The sequence below is a fragment of the Eulemur rufifrons genome, chromosome 16, assembly GCF_041146395.1.
Source record: "Eulemur rufifrons isolate Redbay chromosome 16, OSU_ERuf_1, whole genome shotgun sequence".
NCBI classification, from domain to species: domain Eukaryota; kingdom Metazoa; phylum Chordata; class Mammalia; order Primates; family Lemuridae; genus Eulemur; species Eulemur rufifrons.
The window spans coordinates 44853950-44876606 of record NC_090998.1 but is presented as its reverse complement, the minus strand read 5'-3'; the positions used below and the strand labels follow the sequence as shown (position 1 = coordinate 44876606).

At 55.7% G+C, this 22657-nt stretch overlaps 1 protein-coding gene across 1 annotated transcript in view; it reads right to left on the bottom strand.

Annotated features, from left to right (window-relative positions):
* The window catches only part of LRP1 (LDL receptor related protein 1), a 76823-nt gene extending 54695 nt beyond the window's left edge, over positions 1 to 22128 (bottom strand). The window contains exons 1-6 of the mRNA XM_069491744.1: positions 21613 to 22128; positions 13060 to 13182; positions 10508 to 10645; positions 8194 to 8313; positions 6909 to 7037; positions 6527 to 6790 (exon numbers count right to left, since the gene is read on the bottom strand). Coding sequence (XP_069347845.1) covers positions 6527 to 6790; positions 6909 to 7037; positions 8194 to 8313; positions 10508 to 10645; positions 13060 to 13182; positions 21613 to 21679 — 841 coding nt within the window. The 5' untranslated portion in view covers positions 21680 to 22128. The remainder of the gene's footprint in view (positions 1 to 6526; positions 6791 to 6908; positions 7038 to 8193; positions 8314 to 10507; positions 10646 to 13059; positions 13183 to 21612) is intronic.
* Between the last annotated feature and the right edge of the window lie 529 nt (positions 22129 to 22657).

Genomic DNA, 22657 nt, shown 5'->3' with positions numbered 1-22657 from the left:
AGAGAAAAGAGATTAAAATGAACGCCGCTGGGCCAACTCCAAAGGGCACCGAAGCCCCGAAGCAGGGGACCTGCCTCAGCCCCAGGGAGCCAGCAGTATGGCTGAAAGTCAAACAGGGCTGCGTGCCCTTTACTTAGTGGGCACGGCAGGGGTCTGGGGGCTGCTGGCATGTATCTGAACTTCATCAGTGAAAGCTGTTTTCCCAGCACCAGCTGGCGTGGCTGTGTCCTTCTCTCCAGCTTCCTGAGGCTTCCCTGAGTCACTGCCCAGCCCCAGGGCTGGCAACACCCTGCCCCTGCTCCCCCATCCACCCTTCCCTTGGCAGGAGGGAACTCGGAGGAAACCTGCAGACAGCCGATGCCCCATCCCAGGTGCAGCTCCACAATCATCCCCCAGCCTCAGGATGTGGCCTGGATTCCTTCCCAATTCCGGGAAGGAAAGCAGAGAGCTCATCCCTGCTCTCAGATATTTACCCTTGGCCAGTCTCCCCTCCACCTCCCCAAAGGCCAGGCAGGGCCCCACTCAGCAGGCCGGTGAGGAGTTGGCAAGAACTGGAGTCCCCAGCCTGCCTGGCCTCCCCTTTGGTATTTTTGCAGCTGGAGACTATTAGTTGCAAGCAAAAATCCTTTGTTATCCAACTCCCTCCGCCACTTTATTTTCCTCTCTCCTAAAGTTCAGATTCCTCTGCTTGTCCCACCACACACGCGCGCGCGCACACACACACACACACACACACACACACACTTGGCCACCACTCCAAGGCCAGCCTAGAGAGATGGGCTCAAAGTAGGAGGAGGAACTTCCCCCTCAGGGCTCCCTCATAGGTGGTGTCTGGGCCACTCCCCTCTGTCCTATGAATTGGGGTTCAAGTGGCATCCTGGGCTTCAGCCCAGAGGCCCTGAGTGTTCTGGGTCCACAGACCCAGAGGGCAGCTGTCCCTTATGTGGCCCAGCCTGCTCAGGGCTGACCCATCCCAAAGCACCTATAAGGGGGCTCTGACCAAAGGCCCCAAATCCTGAGGACAGGAGAATCTCAAACCCACAGGAGGGAGGATGCTGTGGGAGAAGTTTGAGGTGGGGCAGGGGAACTGGGGACTCCAGCATAAAGAGGGAGGCTAGGAAGCTGAGTGGGGCATGCAGGAGCCAGAGGAGAAACCACAGCCACCTGGGACTTTCAGTTCCAGGCCCCAGAATAGACCTGGGATGTGTCAGCGCTGAGTGCGCCCCCCGCCCCCCATGCTCAGCATTCTGCGCTCCCTGCTCCCTGCAGCTCCAGGGGCTCTCAGCTCTCCACCACTCACTGCTCAGGAGGCACTTCCCTAAATAGGGGCTGCTCTCCCCACAACATGGGCTCCCACCCCATGTCCAAGGAGACTCCAGCTTCAGCTGCAGGATTCCAGTCACTTTCTCTAAAATAAAGAAATCTGGGGAAGGAAGGGGGCCATTATGCCCTGAGAAAATGTCCCCCAACACATCTACACACCCAAAGACTATAGGATGTGGAGCGAAGTCCCTGGATGGGGAAGAAGGATCCCACTTCCACCTTAACCACATCCCCAGGGAACACACTGGATTCTGGCCCTTGCTCCAGGGACCTCCCCCACCTCTCCTCCAGTTACTCTGCTCTGCCCGGGAGCCAGCTGGGCTCTAGGCACAGACAGCCTGGCTTTGAACTCTGGTTCTGTCACCTTCCAACTGTGGGGGTACCGGCAAGTTACTTAATGTCTCTGAGTCTCCGTCTCCTTGTCTGTAAGATCGGATAGTGCACTAACAGCACCTAGCACAGGGCCTGGCACATCCTAAACGCTCCACGCACAGGAGCTGCTGCTTGTACCACCGTCCTCTCTCACCCAACCCCATCCCTTCCCACCTTCTCCACCAACTTGCCATCTGTGCCTCCAGCCAGAGCCGTGGCCTCTTGACCACAGGTGGACCCAGGTGGGCAGTGTGGGCTAACGCTACTACTCTCTAAGACTGGCCCAGGCTCCCAGAAGGACACTTGCGCTATCACAGGCTCCACAGGCCTCCGGAGCTTCTTTTGTCACGGCCTGTTCACCTGGCTACAAATATTGTGAGGTCAGGGTGCTGCCTTCATCTCTGTCCCCAGTGCCTGACACACAGGTATTGATCCGTCTAGCAAATATTTATTGAATATCGAGTCCTCACTCTGTTGTCCTAGAGCTAGCACATCATTTTTCCCTTCCCATCTACTGCCGGGATCCTCCTTCTCTGGCCTCGGGACAGTCCCACTGGTAATCCCACTCAGGGATCTCACTCGAGGGGAGGGATGATCAAGAGTCGGGGGACTTGGAAGGTAGGAAGGAGACTGCGGGCCTGGCAGCAACACTGCTGAATGACATGGCCTCGTGCTCCTAGTTTCCTGCCAGGTCCTGACTTCAGCTGTTCTTCCTTCCCCCAGCGAGTCCAGAGCCTAGCCACATCGTATTGCCTCTTTCTCCTGGGCTCCCTTCCTGCCCCTGCTCGGTTCCAGCCTGGGGTCGTGCCCTGCTCCCTTCCCCTGCCTGGTTCCCTCCACAGAGGCATTTCATTCTGGATCCCAGGGATGAGCTGCCTGGATTCTGCTCAGCCCATCTTAGGGTCTTCCCACTATTGAGAAATCCTTGCCGGGCTCTAAAACACGTCTCTCTTGCTTAAGTTACTTCCTTTGCTTGAAAACAGGGAGGGGAGAGCTGGGAGCAGGCTGGGTGGAGAGGCAACTTCAAGGAGACAGTGGGGGAGGAGAGGACAGGGCTGGATCTGGGCCGGGAGACGCAGGCTGGCTGTGGCTGGGAGAGAGGAGGAGCATGAAGGGCTGGTAAAAGATTGGGAAACTCAGAGCAGGAATGGGAAGCAGAAGTGCCAGGATCCAGGGGCCCAAGGCCAGATAATCTGACACCCTGTGGGTCACAGGCCAAGGGGGTGGGTGGCTTTCACATGTAAAGTCTGGAAGTGTTCTGCGGGCACGGGTGGGGGGCTGAGAAGGCCTGGGGGCACCCAGCACCAGCGCAGTGGGGAGACTGCTCCCCTTCCAGCAGTGGGAGCCACTTCATCATAGACTCAGAGGGGCTGCGGTCTGCCCTCCTTGCCTCCCCTCTAGACGAATCACTACCCATTTCGTTCGGTGATTTTAAACACACACACACACACACAGGAAAAAGGGAGGGAAAGTGAAGTTAGCCAGCTGGACTTGGGGACCCGTTTCGCAACCTTGCTGCCTGCAGCCTAGGGGGCTTTTCTGGACCTCCCCACCCACCTCCTCCTTCCCCATGCAGCATGGTGCAGGGAGAGGAAACACTGGGACCTCCGAGGGCCCCTCTGGACCATCCTTTCACGCACAGTCCAAAATTGCTAAGTGACTTCAGCAAACCTTATTTCCCCCAAGGCCTTTATTTGCAACCTCAGAACCTCCCCTTACTATTACACACACCTTCCCGGGACTCCACTCCTGCAGTCTGCCTCATTCTTTCTGCAGGGAAAACATCCTCAGAGCTGAGAAGAATACAGGTCAGAGGTGCTTGGCTAGGGAGATGTAGAGCTGGGCTGGGCTGGGCTGGGCTGGGGTCAGTGGGCTGGACCACCAGCCCTGCCCAGGGGCAGCCCTGTAGGGGAAGGATGGGGCTGGAGGTTCCCTGAGAGGGTGGTCACAGATGGGGTACGGTGGGCAGGCCAGGTCCCTGGCTCTGGGACTACCAGGCCTGTTGATGCTTCTTAGCCTCAATTTCCAGAACTGTCGTCTTTTGTGTATCACTTGCAAAATGCTTGCCATATTTATGTACAGCTTGTGCTATTATTTTCTTACTAGTTGTTTAAATCAACTCTCTTTTCTTTGCTGCATTCTAAACAATGTATGAAGTCATAGATTTGATATGCTAGCTATAGGAGTTTCCTAGTATCAAATAAAAACATAATTATAACAACAAAAACAAAAAAAGCTTGTCCATGTATCACCTAAAAATCAAGGCACAGCCACTCTGGGAAAGGCAGTATTGAAAGCCTGGGGGCTGCTCCCAGTGCTTGCTAAGGGTCTTCCCTTCTCTTTGGGCTCTCACAATCCAGGTTGTCAGTCACTGGAATGGGAGCCTCCTAGCCCTCCCGCTGGGCGGCAGAGGGGAGGATGGGCTCTGGAGTGCAATCCCAGGTGGGCGGGGGAGAGCTGACCCACCCCAACCCAGGCTGAGGGAAGACACTGGGGCCAGGGCAGGAAGGGTCAGCAGCGCAGGCACACAACCCGCAGGGCTGTGGAGGCCCTCTGGGGCTCTCAGGACTCGGAGCAGGTCTGGCTCACATGTCCCAGGAACCATGTGAACCAGGCTCACTTCCTGGCCTCCTTCCTTCTTTCTATTCTATTTCTGTTTCCAGAGTTTTCTCTGGGGCAGGCTCCCCGTTCTTCTCACACCAGCAGGCTGGCCTCGCTGGCTCCAACACCTCTCAATTGTCAGACTCCTCCCTCTGTGCCCACCACTGCTGCATGGGGCTGAGCCCCAGGGGTCCAACAGAGGTCACAGTCACAGCAAAGAATGGGATGATTGCAGGGAGGCCTGCCCCGGAGGGCAGAGAGAAAGCAAGAGAAAGCAGCATCCTTTCTCCTTCATCCTCCTTGGGGAGCTAATTACAGGCCAGCAGGCACTGCCAGGTGAGTGCCTGGGACCGGCCACCCCACACACCATGGCAGGCCAGCCAGCCTCTCCTGGGAAGAGGAATGACCTGGGGATGGGGGAGGGTACTAGCAGAAAGACACTTCAGACATCCTCAGCTCAGGGCCCATAATTAGTTTGTGGGATGAGAGCAAAACAACCATCCTCAGGGTGACAGCCAGACATTCAGGCGGCAGGGGTATGGGGTGGGGGAGGGCAGAGAGGAAGGGACAGAAGCTGGGGCAAGAGGAACCTACTCATTTACCCCACAAGCATTTCCCCCCAGAACCTTGGACTCTTCCAGACTCCTGGACTCTGCCCCAGAGGGGCCCAAAGAGTCTAGCAGACTGGGAGGCAAGACTATTTGCCAAGGGAGGGGTACCTGCCTGTGGTTATTTCCTGCTTCTCCTGGGGAGAAAGTCAGATAAGGGGACCAAGCCAGAGCAGAAGCTGAGAAGGTTCCCACCAGGGTACCCTGTAGCCACCTACCTATCTGTCTGGCCCTGAGGCAGGGCTGGAGTGGTTTGCCCAGACAGGCCTGTTGGGTAGGGCAGAGGACCAGGAATGGGGGAGGGTGCCTGTATCACAGGGTCTTGCCCCAGTCCCACCCTGCTGGCCATTGGGTTCCCTGAGCGGCCCACTCCTCAAGAGCTCAGCCAACCAGACTTGGCAGGCTCCAGCCCAGCAGCCCAAGGAGGAGCACATCTGATCACAGGTGAGCCTCGGACACCATCGGGCATGCTCTGGAAGAGCCAAAGGCCGAGATGTGGCCCATATGATGAGGCCGCAGAGAGTGAGGGTTCTCGGGGCAAGCCCTGCTCCTTACCCTTACCCTTTCCCAGAATGTAACCTCCTGGGATCTGTTTTCCGTGGGGATCACAGGGACCGAATAAAGGAACTTGAAGATCTTCTAGAGGGGCCCAAGGTTTGCAATCTGAAACCTCAAATGTGTGCTGTCCTTTACAAGCTCAAACCCATTATGCAGATTAGGAAGACAAGGCAGAGACAGGCAATTCTGGTTTATGCAAGGTCACGGATCAAGTTCTTCTCCCCCAGGGGGTCAGATCAACTACAGGCCAGATTCTTCCCCTCAGCCCTGTGGTGCATTTCGTGGAAATGTGATGATGCCAGATTCTGACTTTAAAGCTGTTGTGGTTTTTTGTTTGTTTATGCAACCACATCTGAGATGAACAGGCCTGTTCCAGGCAGTGGATCTACACCCAGCCATGCTCATGCCCCATCCTATGGCACCCCTTCTTCCACCCCTAGGAAAGTACAGCCTAGGGAGGAGCCCGCATGGGAACATCCAGGATATCCTAAAATGCTCTTGTGGCTCACGCTCCTCCCATAGTCTGATTCACGGCCACAAAGCCCCACAGACACAGGACCCCCCACCCACCCTGCAGTGGGGCGTGCGTGCTGGCAATGCCCCCTGAGGGAAACAATGGAACCTGGAGAGACCCAGCCGGGGCCGGGCTCCTTTGCCCTCAGCCACAGCTTAATGGGGCTCCCCAGGCTCCATCTCCTTTCCCTAGTCCTGGCTCCCCCTGCATGGGAAAGTCCCCTGTGGTCTCATCAATGCTGCTCTCTCAGAGGAGGGACAGTCCCTGGTCTCTGGAGATTGATCATTCATTGCCCCTTTATCCCTGGGCCGGGAATGCAGGAGCCAGCCAGAGATGTGCTCAGAGAGAAGGGAGGAAGCTCTACCCTGGCCCCAAACAGGCGTCATCATGTCTAGGTCCCCACTTTGGCCTTAGTCGGGGCATCTTGACTAGGCTCCTGCCCCAGACAGGGGTCACTCTGGCTAACTCCGTGCCCCTGTTCCAGACAAGGTCCCTCTTGCCCATCTCCCCTGCCCTCCCCTGCCCTCCGACCTGGGAGCAGATGACTCACGGTGCAGACTGAGGGAGATGTTGATGGTGTGCTCATCCACGAAGCCCTTTAGGCCAGGAATGCGGGCACACTTGAGCTGCGTCTGGGCAGCACTGTCCCCAACATGCACCCAGCATACGGTCTCATTGGCGTAGCTGAAGTCCATGGCTGTGGTCTGCCGCGTGCTAGTAGGTGTGATGGTAGACACCTGGGCCCCACTCAGGTACGTAGCCAGGATGTTCTGGGAGTTGGCAATCAACAGCACAGGGAACCGGTCTACTGGCTCTGGGGATGGGGAGAGAAGAGTCAGTGCAGCCAGGGCCCTCGGACCTCGCAGGCCGCCACCCACCGGGGAACAGCTCAGAGGGCACCTCACACTGTGGCCACAGGCAACCCCACCCACCGTTCTTGGCCTTGCAGGAGCGGTTGTCTGGCTGCAGCAGGTATCCTTCGACGCAGCCGCACGTGAAGGAGCCGTCTGTGTTGGTGCATAGCTGGCTGCAGGTGCCGTACACTGAGCACTCGTCAAAGTCTGCCAAGGAAAGGGCAAGAGTGTGGCAATGTCCAGTGTGACAAGGGCAGGGAAGCCGGTGCCCTTCAGATACCACCAGCGTGTCCATCCTTATAGCTACTTTGAAGGACAGCTTGGCAGAATCTATTACAGCATGAAATGTGCAAAGTTTATCACCCAGGAAGTCCAGTCTTGGAATCTACTCTAGAGAAAGGCACATGCACATGTCACCCGTTCATTCAGAAAAGATGTCCTGAGTACCTACTATGTGCCAGGTGCTGGGGGAACACAAGTGAATTTTAAAATAGACCCACATTGCTGTCCTCATGAAACTTGAAATATTCTGATAAAAATGAAATATTTGTTATTATAATAATAAACGAAACAAAAAGGTAGAGTGTATGTTAGAGGTGCCTGCGCAATGGAAAGAAAAGGGATAGAGATTGCTGGTGGGTGGGGTGTGACTTTAGAGGGGTCAGGGATGGCTTCACCAAGAAGGTGGCATTTGCGCAAAGACCCAAGGGAGGCAAATTTAAAACAGGAACGTTTGCATTGCTTGTAGCGGTGAAAAATTGGGCACCTCTTACTCATGAATAGGGAGATGGCCAAGTAAACTGTGGTAGCAGTCTCACATCACAGTGGGTTTTAAAAGAATGATGTAGGTCTCTACATACTAACACAGAAAAAGGTCTCTGGAACATACTGATGAGTGAAAACTGTTGACAATAAGGCAGTCAGTGTGGTATCATTTATGTAAAAAGAGCAAGCACACATAAGCAATACTTCCGATTAGATTTTCCATGAGTACATGTACACAAATGCATAAACAAAGGGCCTGGAAAGAGAGATAGCAAACTGATAATAGAGCTGACCTCTAGAGAGAAGGGACAGGGACCAGAATTAAGGGAGATTTGTCAAAAGGGATTTTGGTTTTATCTGTAATGCTTTAACTTTTTTACAACAAGAAAATTTATAGATGACCTATAATTTTAAGATGAATTTTGAAAAGCCTGGTGGAAGCAAATGGTTAGGGTGCACATTCATGCCCTGGAGCGGTAGCCCTCCCTCTCTTGCACCGTCCTTCTTTCTCCTGCCCCAGCCAGGCCCCCTGCGCCTGCCCACCCTACCTGGCCCCCAGCATGCACACCTGTGCACATAAGCACATGCACTCACGTACCTTTGCAGGTCTTGCCATCTGCCTGCAGCTGAAAGCTGTTGTTGCAGTAGCAGGTGGGCCCGTCGAGTGTGGGGACACAATGGTGTTGGCAGCCCAGGCGAGAGCAGTTGCTTCGGAGCTCTGTGCGGGGGCAGGAGAGACACACATTCAGACCTGGCAGACCACTTTCTCCCAATTCCAGGCAACCTTCAGAAACCACCTCTAAGGGCTACAGGGTCAACGATGCAAGGGGCCTTAGGAATCACCCTTCCATCTTTATACAAATATAAAATCTTATATTTGGTAAGAGAAGAAACTGAGGCCCAGAGAGGATATAAGACAAGCCCAAGGTCACACAGCCAATTATGGCTTAGAACCCATGTCTCCCTGCTCTGGCTGCTCTGGACCACCTCTGTCCCCACGGGGAAGGGTTCTGATACTTTGTCAGGGTCAACAGGAGGCAGGGACCGTGAGTCTTATCCCTTTCGTATGCCTCTGTTCTGCACTGCCTGGGGACTACAACGTTGGCTTCAGCTGAGGGTGAAGAGTGGGCATGGAATCGAGTCTGTCTTGCCAGGATCCCAGCGCTGGCCCGGAAGCACCCCTCCAACCCGTCCTTTGAGCCTGAGAGGGCTCAGAGAGCAGGCCCAAGGTCCAGGTGGAGGATGGGGAGCAGGAGCAAAACTGTTTCCCTCGGGATCCTTTTCTAATCTTTCTCCTGCCACTGACCCACTTCCACAGGGGAGACAGAAGGGAATGGGACAGGATGGGGGAGAGGTGGGAGAGCAGTTGCCCCCCCAGACCAGCGACCCAGTTAATGGCCTTGCGTGGGGCCAGGCGGCCTGGCCACAAAGACCCCTTTGTCTAGCTGCCTCACACCCCCGCTCCCCCTACCTCCCCTTAGGAGAGAGCCGCCGAGATGCTAAGACGTTTAGAGGCGTTTAGAGTAAGCCTGCCAGGAAGAGCTGGGGTGGGGGGCCAGGCCCCAGCTATTCTTCTCCCCCCCACTTCCACCCGGGAGCCCATCTGGGCTGCCTGTCCAGCTTTCCCCCACAAAGGGAGAAAATATCGTTTGCTCTGGAAAACCTAGAAAAGAGTTTCTCTTCTGGATATGGTGTGGGGGGATGAGGAGGCCCAACTTCTGTCGTATCAGAGATGGAAGTTCAAGTCCTAGGTTTTCGAGGTTCTATGTTGTTTTTGAAACTGAAAAGGTATTCAAAGGAAGTAAACGTGGACGTGTACATCCCATAAGAATGAGGGCGGGTGGTAATTGAAGTCAGCCCCTGAGCCTCCATCCCAGGAGCTTCAGGCAAAAACATGCAAAATCAGCCTAAGGAAAGGAGGAAAAACCTTCCACAAACCCCCTCGCTCCATACTCCCTGCACTGAATGAACGGGATCCAGACGTGTCTCCTCCTACAGGCAGATGTTTTCTGACATGCATGTGGCACAAGACACGGCCCAACCCCACCAAGTCTGTCTGTCCCCCAGGGCCTTGCTCAGGGCCTCTCACAGCCAACCTCGTGCTCCAGGCCCAGGCCCCGAGGACAGCAGAATGGAGAAGTCACTAGTCCCTGACATGCAGGCCTGAGGCTCTGTCTCCCCCCACATCATGGACTCCTCCCCAGTTGCTCAGCGGCCCAGACTCTCTGTAGCCTGCAGGGACCTTCAGGGGAAAGACTGCAGAGCTGGTGACCTGAGCCACAGACAGGAAGAATCTGACTTATCACGATTATGTGCCCTCCTCAGCCTGGATGGCTTTCCCATCAGCCCCCTCGGATTGTACAGAACATCAGAGAAGGAGAGCCCAAAGCGGCTTCAGGGTCCCTCAAAGATCTGCAGCTCCTCGGGGTGCCTTCCAGGGCGCCGGTGGGGGTGGCAGGTGAACTAAACTCTAGATCACTAAGTGCAGCTTTAATCACCGCGTCTCTGCTCCTCTCTGTGTTCCCACTCAGGTTTCACATAGAAAACCTTTCGAAGAAAGGACCACGCTACTAAAAAACAAGTATAAAAACACTGATCTCTCATTTTACAGATGAGAAACTGGAGCCTGGAGAGAGGTAGCGACCTGTCCAAGCACACACAGCCAGAGGGAAGTGCTGAGGCCAGGGCCCGTCACTGAGGCCCACAGGGCCGTCTGGCCAGGATTCAAGCCCAAGGGGCCCACCAATTTCCTCCACTGTCTGATGGCAAATCTAGGCAGGGGACCAGGACAAGGCCTCACCCCGCTGAAGGTATGAAGAAAATCCTGGGATGGTGGGCCTCCAATCCCACCAGGTGCCCATGGAGAACGCACGGCATCCACCTGGGACCCGAGAGCAAGGAAGAGTCCTTACCTCGGCAGTGGGGCCCCTCATCTGAGCCATCCATGCAGTCCTGGACCCCGTTGCAGAGACGGGACATGGGAATACACAGCTCAGTGCCCAGGCAGTTGTGCTCGTTCGGCTGGCATCGCTGGGCCTTACTCTGTGGACCTGGGGGCAGACAGAAGGGCTGGCATGACCAAGCTGGCTATGGGGCTGTCTGGCCAGCTGTTCACTGGGAGTGGGGGATGGGGCAGACTCGGATGAGGGTTTCAGACACCTGTGTTTTTTAGATCTCAGGAGGCCTCAGAAGCTGGTTAGACTCTTCCACCTAGAGCTCTTCTACGCCCTTGCCAACGGTAGCCACACACGTCTGGAAGCAACCAGGTGGAGGCGGAAACTAGGCCTTCAGTAAAAAGTCCATACCCCAAATGCCCCACGCCTATGGACACCAATGTCTCAATGCTCTGTGCTCAGGACACAGGCTGAGGTCAGAGGCAAAAGGTTTTGATGAGCTGAGGGAAGCAGAGTCTATGGCAGAGAAGCTCAAATGACAAAGAACATCTCCTTCCCACAGCTCTCCAGGTCACGGAGCCTGGGGCCAAGAGCAGTGCCAAATCTTCTAGAAATGCACTGTCCAATACATAGCACCCTCCACATGTGGCTGCTGGGCACTTGAAATGTGGCTAAACAGTAAATATAAAATACACATTGGATTTTGAAGACTTAATACCAAAAAATATACAAAATACCTCTAATAATTTTATATGGATAATATACTATACTAAAATATAGTATTTTGGATACACTGGATAAAATATTTAAATTAATTTCTCCTGTTTCTTTTCACCTTTTAAAATGTGGCTACTAGAAAGTTTCAAAGTTGCATATGTGACTTGCAATATACTTCTATTGGACAGCACTATTCTAGACTTCCAACCTCGGAGCAACTAGCCCCATGGAAGGATTTGGGAAGGGTCAAAGGCTGTGGCCAACTAGTGATGTCTCTGGTACTTCCCCTGTTGCCCAAGAGGAGGCATAAGGTAGACAGACCACTGCCTGTTGGCCTTAAGCCTGGAGAGTATGTGTGAGTGAGCGTGTCCATGTGCTGGAGCACCTATCCGTGTGCGCCCGAGCAGGAGCCCACAGGCACAGTGAGGGAGCAGGTGTGTGTAATGGTGTGCAGCGAGGGTGTATCTGCGTGTCTCTACGTGTGCTTGTGCTTCTGTCCTCAGTATGGGTTTCCCTGCCCTTTTGTGAGTGAGGCCGGGGGCGGGGGTCGTGTGCGTGCGTGTGCACGTGCCTGTTTCTATGTCAGTGTGTGTGTCTGGGAGCATCTGTCTGAGTGCAGGTTGTGCTTCTGCATCCGTGTCTGAGAGTGTTGACTCTGCACTGCTGTGAGAACATGTCTGTGCCCTTATCTGGGTGGAGGTGTGTGCATCAGTGCCCAGGTGGGTCTGTGTGTGACTACGATGGGCCCGGGAGTGCGTATGAGTGTGAACAGCGTGGGCGTGTGTATAAGGTCAGGTTTACTGAGGGAAGAATGAACAAAAAGAGCCAGATCTGGCCTTTCTGCGTGGCTTTCTTTACTCCTAGCACCCAAGCATCAAGGTCAGAAGTGTGGCAGGTGAAGGTGGCGTGAGAAGAGACTCCAGGCTGAACCACCCCCACCACAGATACACTCGCTGAATATCCCTGGCCCCTGCCCCTCCAGGGCAGGGTGTCGGGGTGAGGCAGAGAGAAGTAGTGGCTCTCTTTCCAGCCCTAAAACTACCCCTGATAATTATGGGTGGGAGCGTGAGGAGAGGACACGGATGGGACTTCAGTAGCATAAAGCCCAGGAGAGAGAACAGAGACAGACCTGGAAATTCAGAGTCGCCGAGACCCTGGCCCAGATTAGCCAAGCAGGGCAGAGGCTGAAGGTAGAGACTCCAGGACTCTGCCAGCTGCCCAGGACTCTGGGGTCCCGCCAGCAAGTCCTCCACCAACATTCCCCCCCCCACCCCGCCTTGGCAGGGTGAAGGCTAGGCGGAGACCTTTTTCCCAGTTTAAACAGCTGCCTCTGATTACACCACTTATTAGGGGTAGGGGAAGGCGGGGGTGGCGGGAAACGCACAGGGGTGGGGCTTCTGGGACAGGGGCTGAGCAAGAGACGGTGGCCTTTGGCCTGGGAGCCTAGGGACGGAAAGTGACTCGGAGGGTGACTCGGCAAGACCTGGGGGCCTCCCGTCAACAGTCAGGGAAGCTCAGAGGTGGGACGAGGAGGGAAGAGCTAGAAGAGAAGGGAGGCTGTGCCACCTTCTTGCAAAGCTGTCAGCCCAGAGAGCCAGAGAACACCATTTCTGACAGGCTTGAGGGTTAGTGGCTGAGGGAGAAATCCGAGGTGCCATTTCTAAGTGTACCAGAGACCACGTCGGGCACTTTGAAGAAGGGGAAAGGACAGTTTGAGCAGTGTCATGGACAAATAAAATCACAGAGCAAGGTCCACATGAGGCTAGAGATCACCTGTCTCGCTCCCAAATGCCTGCCAAAGGAAGAGGGCTAAGTCAAGGGTCGGGGGACAGGGATCCAGGAAAGGTACTTACAAATCTCGGGGGCCTCATCGGAGCCATCGGGGCAGTCCCGCTCACCATCACACCGCCAGCCCTTCGAGATGCAGGTGATTTGATCTCTGCAGGCAAACTGCTTGGGGCTGCAAGTCTTAGGGACTAGGAGCAAGGCAAGGAAAGGGGGGTGTAAATGAAGGGCGGAGGCCAACTCTGTGGCCCTAAAACTCTCCAAGACTCCCTCATTCCCCAGCATCAGTCCCCAGCTGGCCCAGACTCTAAGCCAGGGGGTGGCTTTTGGTCTCCCCTAGACACTGTGTATCTAGTGGGTGGAGGGGGGATCCAGGAGCACATTTTACTGCCTCCCACCCAAGTCCCCTAGGCTGCCTGTCCCTAGGAGCAGGGTCAAAGCCCTTGCTGTTCTTGGCTACTCTGATCAGACACACATCCCCTGGCTTTGGTCACTTACAGTGATGGTGAAGGGGGTAGTTAGGCCTTTGACACGTTTTCTCTTTGTCTTCCTCTCACTAGAAACCCAGGGCTGGTCTTTTCTGACCTCTCTGCTTCCCTGCCTTCTGGAACCCTCCTGGTCCCTTTACCTATCACCCCATCTATCCCCAACCCCTAACCACCAGGCAGGAACTGTGGAGGCACCCCCCAGTGCACACACAGCCTCGCACCTCGGTAGAGGCCGGGCGGGCGGGAACGGGCAGGGCGGAGAGCCCTGCTTCCACCTCCATTCTCTAAAGACACAGCGTCTCCTGCTGGGTAGACCTGGGGCATGGGGACTTGCAGGACACATCCTCGGAGGTAAGAGGCACCTAAAGACTGCTCAGGAAAAGAGACTCAGGGAGCAGAGGCAGGAGGATGGCTGGGATGACCTCCAGGAGCTGGTTTCGGCCCAGCCAGCCTGTGAAATTACCACATCCAGGACCTCTCTGCCTCTCTCTCATCCTCTGACCTCATTCCCCAAGGAGGAAATAAGAATGCTAACAGCTAACTCTTACTACGTGCTGACTATGTGCCGGGAACCGTGGTAAACCAGCTCTTTCCAAGTATCATCTTATTTAGTCCTCTCCACAGTATGACAAAGTAGGGATGACTGATACCACCATTTCACAGATGGGGAAATGGGGCCAAGTGACTTGCCTGGGGTCCCACAGCTGACAAGTGGCAAAACCAGGGCTCAGCCGGTTCAACTGACTGCAGGCTCTGAACCAGTGCAGCCCACACCAGCCCTCCCGTTCCCCCAGAGAGGAACTCGGGGCTGTCCTCCAACCCCTGTCGCCACGTCCTCCACGGGAAGGAAAGACGCCCGCCCCCAGCACCCCCACCCAGGGCTGGGTTCCCAGTCTCCCAGCCCTTCGTCGCCTTTTCCTCGGGCTGTGTCAACTCCATTTCTATTCTGCTGGCACACGCTGAAGGCCAGCTCTGTGCCAGGCGCTGCACTAGGCACTGGGGTGCCTAGGAAGGGTGAGATGCCCCCTCCGCCCCTCGGGAGCCACAGTCCCCTGAGAAGACAGTGTGCACAACTAATTCAGCGCAGGGCAGAGACAGAGAATAAGGAAGGAGTGTCGGGCTCTGGGTGGGGAGGGAATCCGATGGGGCCCATGGAGATGTCCTCCCTCCTTAAACCCCATCTCTGGCAGAGGGGACTGCACTCAGGCCCCTGGCCAGAATGACCGAGTTCAGGAAACACATCAAGGATGGCCTAGCCAGGCCCCCCCAGCCCCCCTCCCCTCCCTTCCACCCTGAGCCGGGAATAAAGGCCCCTTGAGGAGGTGGATAATGCTGAGTTCATTGCCCCACTGGGCCAGCTGTGAGGTCTTCCCGGGAAACACAGCCCGCCAGCCTAGTTAGCATGCCGGAGAACCGTCCGCTTCCCCTGACCAGCCGAGGCCAGCTGAGAGGGGTGGGGGATAGGGGGGTAGATTGGGACTCAGAAGCAGATGGCATGTTTGGAACCCAGAAACAGACCCCCATGCCACCCACTTCTTCCTTCCCCACCTGGGATGTGGTCCGTGCCCCTGGTCCTCCCCAGGGCAGAGCTCACATTCAGGGCCTTGAGGTCACTGGCTGGTCACTCTAACCTCCCCTCCATTCCACGTTCCAGCTACAGTCCCCCCTCCTTTGGCCCTCACTTAGTCCCCCCGCTGTCCCCCACCCCCATTTTTGGCCTGAACTCGACAGAGGAAACAGCAGCTGGCAAACTCCAAAAGCTGGAATGAGAGAGATTCACAAACCAGATGTGCTCTTGCAGAGGGAGGGGAGTGGGGGATGGGGGCGAGTGGAAGGACCAGGAGGGTGCGGGCCCCTGTCCCCCAGCAGCATCTCCTCAGGCTCAGAGCACGGGGACTCGACGGGGGAGGGGGGTATATCTCCCACGGGCCAGGGCAGCACACGGATTGCAGAGAGATACGAGAAAGAACTTCCTTCCTGTTAGGGATGGGGGAGAAAGCCCCAGAATCTCAAGTGAGAAGGCTGAAGGCTGAGGCCTGTCTTTGATTTCCTTCAGGGGGAGAGGGGAGGAAAGAAACAAATAACCTACTTTGGGGCAGGCTGCATAGCCCATGGAAGCCTTACTCTGAGTTGGAGGCGGGGTAGGAAACTTATAATCTGCTTAAAGGCAAAGCCAACCCCACTCCCCTCAGCTGAGCCTTCTGTATCTGCACCCAGCACCAGAAAACCCTCCTTTGTGGTCTACAGTTTAGACGAAGGGACAGCTTTGCCCTAAGTTCTGAAGCAACTAACAGCATCCCCTGCCTCCCACCCCTCGTGAGAGCTGGGACTTCCTAAGGCTGAGAGCTAACACTTTTTAACATGGTCGCTGAGCACAGCACTGATCTGAAATGCTGTACATGTTAACTCAGTCAGAGGCTCACAACCCTGTAAGGTGGGTCCGTTGCAATCCCCATCTTACGGGTGAGGAAACTGAGGCACAGAGTGGATACTAATGGAGCAGGTGGAGCCAGATTAAGAAGGGAAAACGCAGGGAGGACTCTTTCCTTCTCTGGCATTGGCAGTGGGAGAGGGATTGGGGATTGTAAGGACGGGGTGGCCTCCAGGGCTCTCAGAGAGGAGGGGAGTGCATGGGGGACATGGAGAGGGACAGAATGGGATGCAGAGGGGTGCGATAGGAGGGAGAAGCAGGAGGAGAGAACTAGAGTGGGAGGAGAGGGAGTGAGGTTGCAGGAAGAACACCAGGACACAGGGGCCGTCTGTTCTCAGCTTTGCCTGAAGATGAATGTGACCGCCATGCTAACTTGGCCAACTCCCTGCCCACACCCCCCAAACCCAGGCATCCAGCCCAGCCATGGCCCCCAGGGCCACCAAGCTGGAGCCAGGGCAGGAGGTGTAGGGTTGGGTGTGTGTCCAGACACAACACAGACCCCACCGCCTTGCCTGAGTCTTGGCTGTCATCCTCTGTCCCATTCTGGGTCCTTGGGGGTGGGGGAGGAGGGTGAGAATGCCTGGCCAGAGAAGAGAGGGCGACAGGAAAGTCTAGGCCCTGAAAGAATCTTCTCTAGAGGAGGGGGACCCATCCTTCGATACCCCATGACGGAGTGAGGGAGAAGAGCGCTGAGACTGCAGATGGTGCTTCCTAAGGGACAAGGAGGCTCAGAGGCAGGAAAAGCATGAAAGAGACCCTTGGGGCCCTTTTCAAGAGTGGACACAGCAGAGGGAGAGATAGGCTCCCCCTCTGAGATAGTGGGGGAATGTTTTCTAAAGGGAACCGCATGATATATCTAAGGGAAGGGGGGAAGCCCAGGGAGTAGGGGGCAGAGCCTACAGGAGTCTGAACTTTCAAACATATGGGGGTGGGGCAGCAAAGGCCTCCCAGACCCAAACCGAGAGCTTTCCACTGAATTTTATGTATTTTGGGTGTTACCCGGTGGCTCCTTCCTGCAGCTCAGTGAGGCTCAGACACATTTTTGTCATTCCTGAGTCTGGGCCTCTGCTTTGCGGCCTGGACAGATGGACAGACGGGGTGGCTTGGATCGCCAGGGGAGGGGAAGGGTCTCCCCTTCCACTCTGAGTCAATATTGACTCAGTAGGACATTAGCCTGACCTGTGACCTCCCCAACATCTTTTCCTTTCCCCACAAATAAAATCCAGACCCCTAGAATGCCTTCAGAGGTCACCATATCTCTCACCAGGCCTTTATTAGCCTTCCCCACCTACTCCCCCCACCCACCCTACACACATGGCCTGTGCTCACCAGAAGTAAAAGCTCTAAGCCCTTGCCCCACTCACTACATCCTTCTCCAGTTCTTAGGCTCCTAGTCAGGAGGAAGTTCTGCCAGAAGTCTAACCTCCCTCCTTCCATCTGAAATACCTCCTTTCTCTCTCTTAACCCACAACGGGTATCAAGTTCCCTTCTTCTAGAAACAATCTCTCCAAAACCCATTCCCAAAATTAGTGAGGGGAAAGAAGAAATTGGCACTTGGAGGAAAGTGGGGGGAACTTTCACTGCCCAACTGGACACTATGGGTCTGGCGGGGAGGGGAAGAATACCCAGAATGGGGAGGTGGGGGCTCAGGAGCAAGTGGGAAAGCCCAGGGGACACCACGAGGCCTGGACGGAGGTAAATGGAGACAGGCAGAGAAAAAATAAGATAAGTGACGGAGATGGGGAGAGTCAGGGCAGAGAACGCCACAAGAGATGGGCAATAAGAGAGACGAGAGACAGAGAGGTTCTGAAAGGCCAAGACAGCACACACCAGTTACAGACAGACAGACAGACAGACAGGCAAGAAAGACAGGAAGGGGGCTCAGCCTAGAGGTTGCCAAGATGGTGACACAGTTGTCCTGGGATGAACCCAGAGAATGACTACCCCACTGAGACTCAGAGTAGGGTGGGGGGCAGCGTACAACCGGCCCTAGCAGTGTCTGACCCAAGGGAGACCTAGAATGCAGGCCACTGCCTCCCCTGGAGTCAAGGGGGTGGAAGGAAGGAAAACTGGAGCTTGGGTGCAGCTGCTTCTGGGAGGGTTAGAAAAAATTTTTTGAGAGAGAGAGAGACCCATCAGGAGCCCAGTGAAGGAGGGTAGGTGGAGTTGGGCAGAAGCAAGAGCAGAGAAGGCCACCTGGCCACTCAGGAATGGGCCCCAGGTAGCTTCACTCCTGGGTCCTAAAGGGGTTCTATTTGCCACACCAAGTGGGTTGGGGGTGATTGTAAGAGGGACATTGTTCATGTTGTCCTTGACTATCTCCCTACCCTTTCTTAAAATCTCCACCCAGTCCACCTCTGCGTCCCCAGCTCGGACTGAACTCCATCCGAAAACCTGGTTTCAGCCAGGGAAACCAAGGCCTGGGAGAGCCTGTAGTCTCCCTCGGGGAGCAAGAGGGACAACTGTCTGTCCTCCCACATCCCTCACCTCTTTCCCAGGGAGGTTTTATACTGGTGCCTGAGGCCACTGCACCGGAAACACTCCAGAGCCAACTGCTTCCTTCTCCAAACAATACAGGATCCTGCTAACCAGGCTGAAGTCTGGGACAGAAGTGGAGGCCAGTCTCCCTGACCGCTTACACCCGCCACCACCAAGTCAGGGACCCCTGCACAGTCCCACTCAACTGCACTGTGATTCCCCAAGATCAGTGAGCCCCCCATCCAGAGCTGGAGGACCTAAAAGGTAGAGAGTCCAAGAGGTGGGAAGGACCCCAAGAGCAGAATACTTGGGCGGGAGTAAACCCCTAGGCTTGGGGGTTCTGAGACTGCAGCAGGAGGAAAAGGAGTTAGACTTCAGTAAGCAAGGGCTTTCCAAAGGTAAGGAAGAGGTTTTGAAGGGTGGGGGCTTTGGACAGGATTTGACTCTGGCCAGGGACCCGGCTGTCATCCTTCGGGAGGCCCAGTGACGGGAGAGTGGTTGAGGATAACAAAAATATGGAGAAATTTAAGGGAGTGGGAACAAGATTGGAAGAAAAGGAAGTCTCATGAAGCAGCCCCAAACATCAAAATATTCCTCCAACCCCCAAAAGATTTTCCTATACAACCCTGCTTTGAAAGATGAGGTAAGGGGAGATGTTTAAGGATCTGGTTCTGACCAGGGAGAAAGGGGTTTGGGACCTTCTCTCAGGGAGCCAGGAGGCTAACACCCCAGCCTCATAACTCACTTCCACTGCCCACCTTTTCCAGTAACTGGTAATATACCGGCTCAAGGGGGTGTGTAGAGATGGAGAGGAGGAGAGGGAGGAAGTCAACCTGCTTCCTGAGCTGTATCTGCCTGGGGATGCCCTTTCCACTACAAAATGTTTCCTAATCTCAGTAGGGCCCTCAATAATCCTTTCTTCTCCCCATTCTCCACCCCATCTTTTTCCATCCTCCCCAGTGGCAAGTATACTGAATTTTGTCTAGCAGGGAGTGGAATTCTCCCCCAAAGAGCGTACCCTAGGGGGCAGTTTTAGGCATAAAAGAGAAGGCAGAAGAGGTGGGGAAGGCCCCTAGGACTGCTCCATGGAGGGAAAGCAGCAAGGCTGTGATAGCAGGAAGAAGGAAGGTTAGACACTAAGTCAAATAAGCTGGGCCAGAAGGTTTCCTTCTCTGGAAAGCAAAGAAGAAAGTTCAATGTCTATGGATGCCAAAGTGAGAGGGAGTGGTAGGGACAAGAGAATCTCCTTAGGCTGCCTCTGGAGAGAATTGGACCTACAATTCCATGCAATGCACCCTTTCCCACCCCCCAGAGTGGGGTGGAACCGAATATTTATATTCCCATTCCCACGGTAGGAATATTGGTGTGTGTTTGGGGACAGGTCCTCTCCCTAGGGCTGTAGATGGAGTTCAGTCCGAGCTGGGGACGCAGAGGTGGACTGGGTGGAGATTTTAAGAAAGAGTAGGGAGATAGTCAAGGACAACATGAACAGTGTCCCTCTTACAATCACCCCCAACCCACTTGGTGTGGCAAATAGAACCCCTTTAGGACCCAGGAGTGAAGCTACCTGGGGCCCATTCCTGAGTGGCCAGGTGGCCTTCTCTGCTCTTGCTTCTGCCTAACTCCACCTACCCTCCTTCACTGGGCTCCTGATGGGTCTCTCTCTCTCTCAAAAAATTTTTTCTAACCCTCCCAGAAGCAGCTGCACCCAAACCTCTCTGCCTTAGTTTCCCCTCTCACCTCACAGGGCTGAGAGCAAGAACATGCTAATGAAGGGAGCCTTGGGCAGGGGCGCTGTGAGGGCTGACCTGGAGGGTACTCAGGGCAGAGCTTCTTTCCTCCTCCTGGAAATCGGGGGTGGGGGGGTGGAGGGGGACAGACAGTCCCCCAGATGGCATGACTGAAGGCCAATGAATATAACTTTGTCTGGGCACAGCCGCTTTCTGACCCTCTGACCCTCCTACCCAAATTGAAGCAAGTTGGCATAGGGGATATAATCTGGTTTCAAAGAAAAACTTTCCCAGTCCCAACCCAGCAAGACTTAAAAGACAGAAGAGGGGGTGCGCAATGGTACTTCGCCCAATTTTGTCCTTGGATGAGAGGGCTAGGATGACTGGAAGGGATGAGATCCCACCCTTTCTCAAATCAGGACAGCAGCCCAGCCCAACCCTGTGACCCTAGCTTAAAGCTTGGGCAAGACTTGACCGAGTGACTCACACGTAAGAGAAAAATAGCTGACGGAAAAAGGGGAAAGGGGCACCCCATTTCCCCAAAAGAACACAGTTCTAGCCCCAGCCTAACTCTGCAGTATACAAAGTGTGTATATGGGATGTATGTGGGGGGCAGGGAATAAACACATTTACTAAAGGAGTGTGGGGGCATAGCCATAACCCCCATCCAACCTCCAACTCTCCTTCCAATCCAAACTGTGATCCAGCCAGAAGTCAGGGAGAAAGCAGCCTCCCCCACCCTCCTACCCCAGCATTCCAAGCCATTCTCCAGTCCCCTTCCCCAACGATGACATCTGACGTTTGTTCATCTCTCAAAGCTCCCAGGAATTAAGAAGGAAAATTCAAAGTCACATAGCATGGCCAGCCCCCCACCCGACCCCCAATACAGCCCTACCCAGGCTACTGACAGAGGCCCTGCGAGGGGGAAGAGCCCCACTTCAGAACCCAGGCCTCCACACCGGGGCGCAGGGCGATTCCACACCCAAGCAGGGGGCCCTCCCTCTCCCCACCCACAGCCTTCCTGGCCTGCCTGCCCTCTGCCCAGCGGGGTACCCCTGGCCCGGCTTTCCCTTCGCTTCAGAGGCCACAGCACCCCCCCACCCCCTTTTGCAGCCGTACATTGCAAATCCAGATTCCTTCACAATTCAGATGGGGGGTGGTGGAGGATGTAGGGGAGGCGGAGGCCCTCCCCGAACAGAGATAGGAAGAGAAGGCCTCTAGATCCCAGTATCAGAAAAAGGGGGAGCCTTCTCTCTATCCAGGCCTCTTGCCTTTGTCTGGGCTGGGGGGCCCCCGAAAGCATCATTTGCCCAGGGCCCCCATCCCTCAAATCGGACCCCCATCCCCGCCCCCAGTCAGGCCGCTGCTGTGTCAGCTGGACTGGGATAACAAAAGGCACCCCCTCCCGCGTCTCCCTCCCCCATCCGTAAGCAGGAGTGGGGGCTGGGGAGGGGTGCCCCCAGGGGTCCAAGGGGGCCGCGGAATCTCACTCACCATCGATAGCAGCCGCGACCAGAGCTGAGAGCAGGGGCAGCAGCAGCAGCAGTAGCGGGGTCCGCATGGTGTGGGCTGATGCAAGCAGAGCCCCTTCCCCTCTGGTCCTGCTACTTCTCTCCTTCGCCCCCCCCAATTGGGGGGTCCCCCCTTTTCCTCCTCCCCCCCCCCTCCTTTTCTATTCTTTCCTTTGGCAAAGCGCACCAGGGGCGTGGGTGAAGAGGTAGAGTTCCGAGCCCCTTGGGGAGGGCCTGCTGATGGGGGTGCACCCCCTGCCCCCAAATCCAAACCCTTTATCCCACCCCCCCGCCTTACTCCTCGCTGCTCTCTCCCCCTCCCCGGGTGAAGCTCACAGCCCCATCTCTGAGCCGCCTCCGGCTGCAAAAATGCACAATTGGGAGGAGGCGGGGTGGGGGGTGGGGGGCGTGGACCGGGTTGGGGAGCCTGTGGAAGGGGCCTGATGGAGCTCTGGGGGCTCCCCTCGTTTCCGCCTCCTCAGTGCATGGGCCTGGAGCTCGCACCGCTGTTCCCCGGACTGAAGTGCCGCGGGGGGGCTGAATGGGGAGAGGGAGGGGACGACTAGAGGAGGGAGGGAGGGAAGGGGCGGGGAAAGAAAAGGGGGGGTAGAAAGAGCTACGCGGCAATCCAGTGAGTGCGCATGCGCTGATTTGGCACGCTGCCCTGGGGAGGGGGAGTCGGAGCAGCGACAGTATTTGGAGTTCTGGCTAGCGGTCCGAGAGTGGGGGTCTCGGGAGACCGCTAGCCAGTTTGGGACCTGGGGCGTCCCCTTCCCTGGCTGGGCCTTTCTCCTGCGCGCTCCACAGAGCTGAAGGGACTGAGGGTGGGATTGGGCAGTGGGCGAGGAGAGCTGAGCCGCTCCTCTTTGAAACTCGGTGTCATATACTAGGATTTCAGGCCCCCTCTGGGAAGTCCAGGACCCGGTGGCCCGGGCCAAGGCCTGATTTCCTCGGGGAACCCTGACTACGCTTCCCCTGCCCCGAGTGGGGGCAGGGGCCGCCAGTCTGCGGGGAAGGTACTGGGAAAG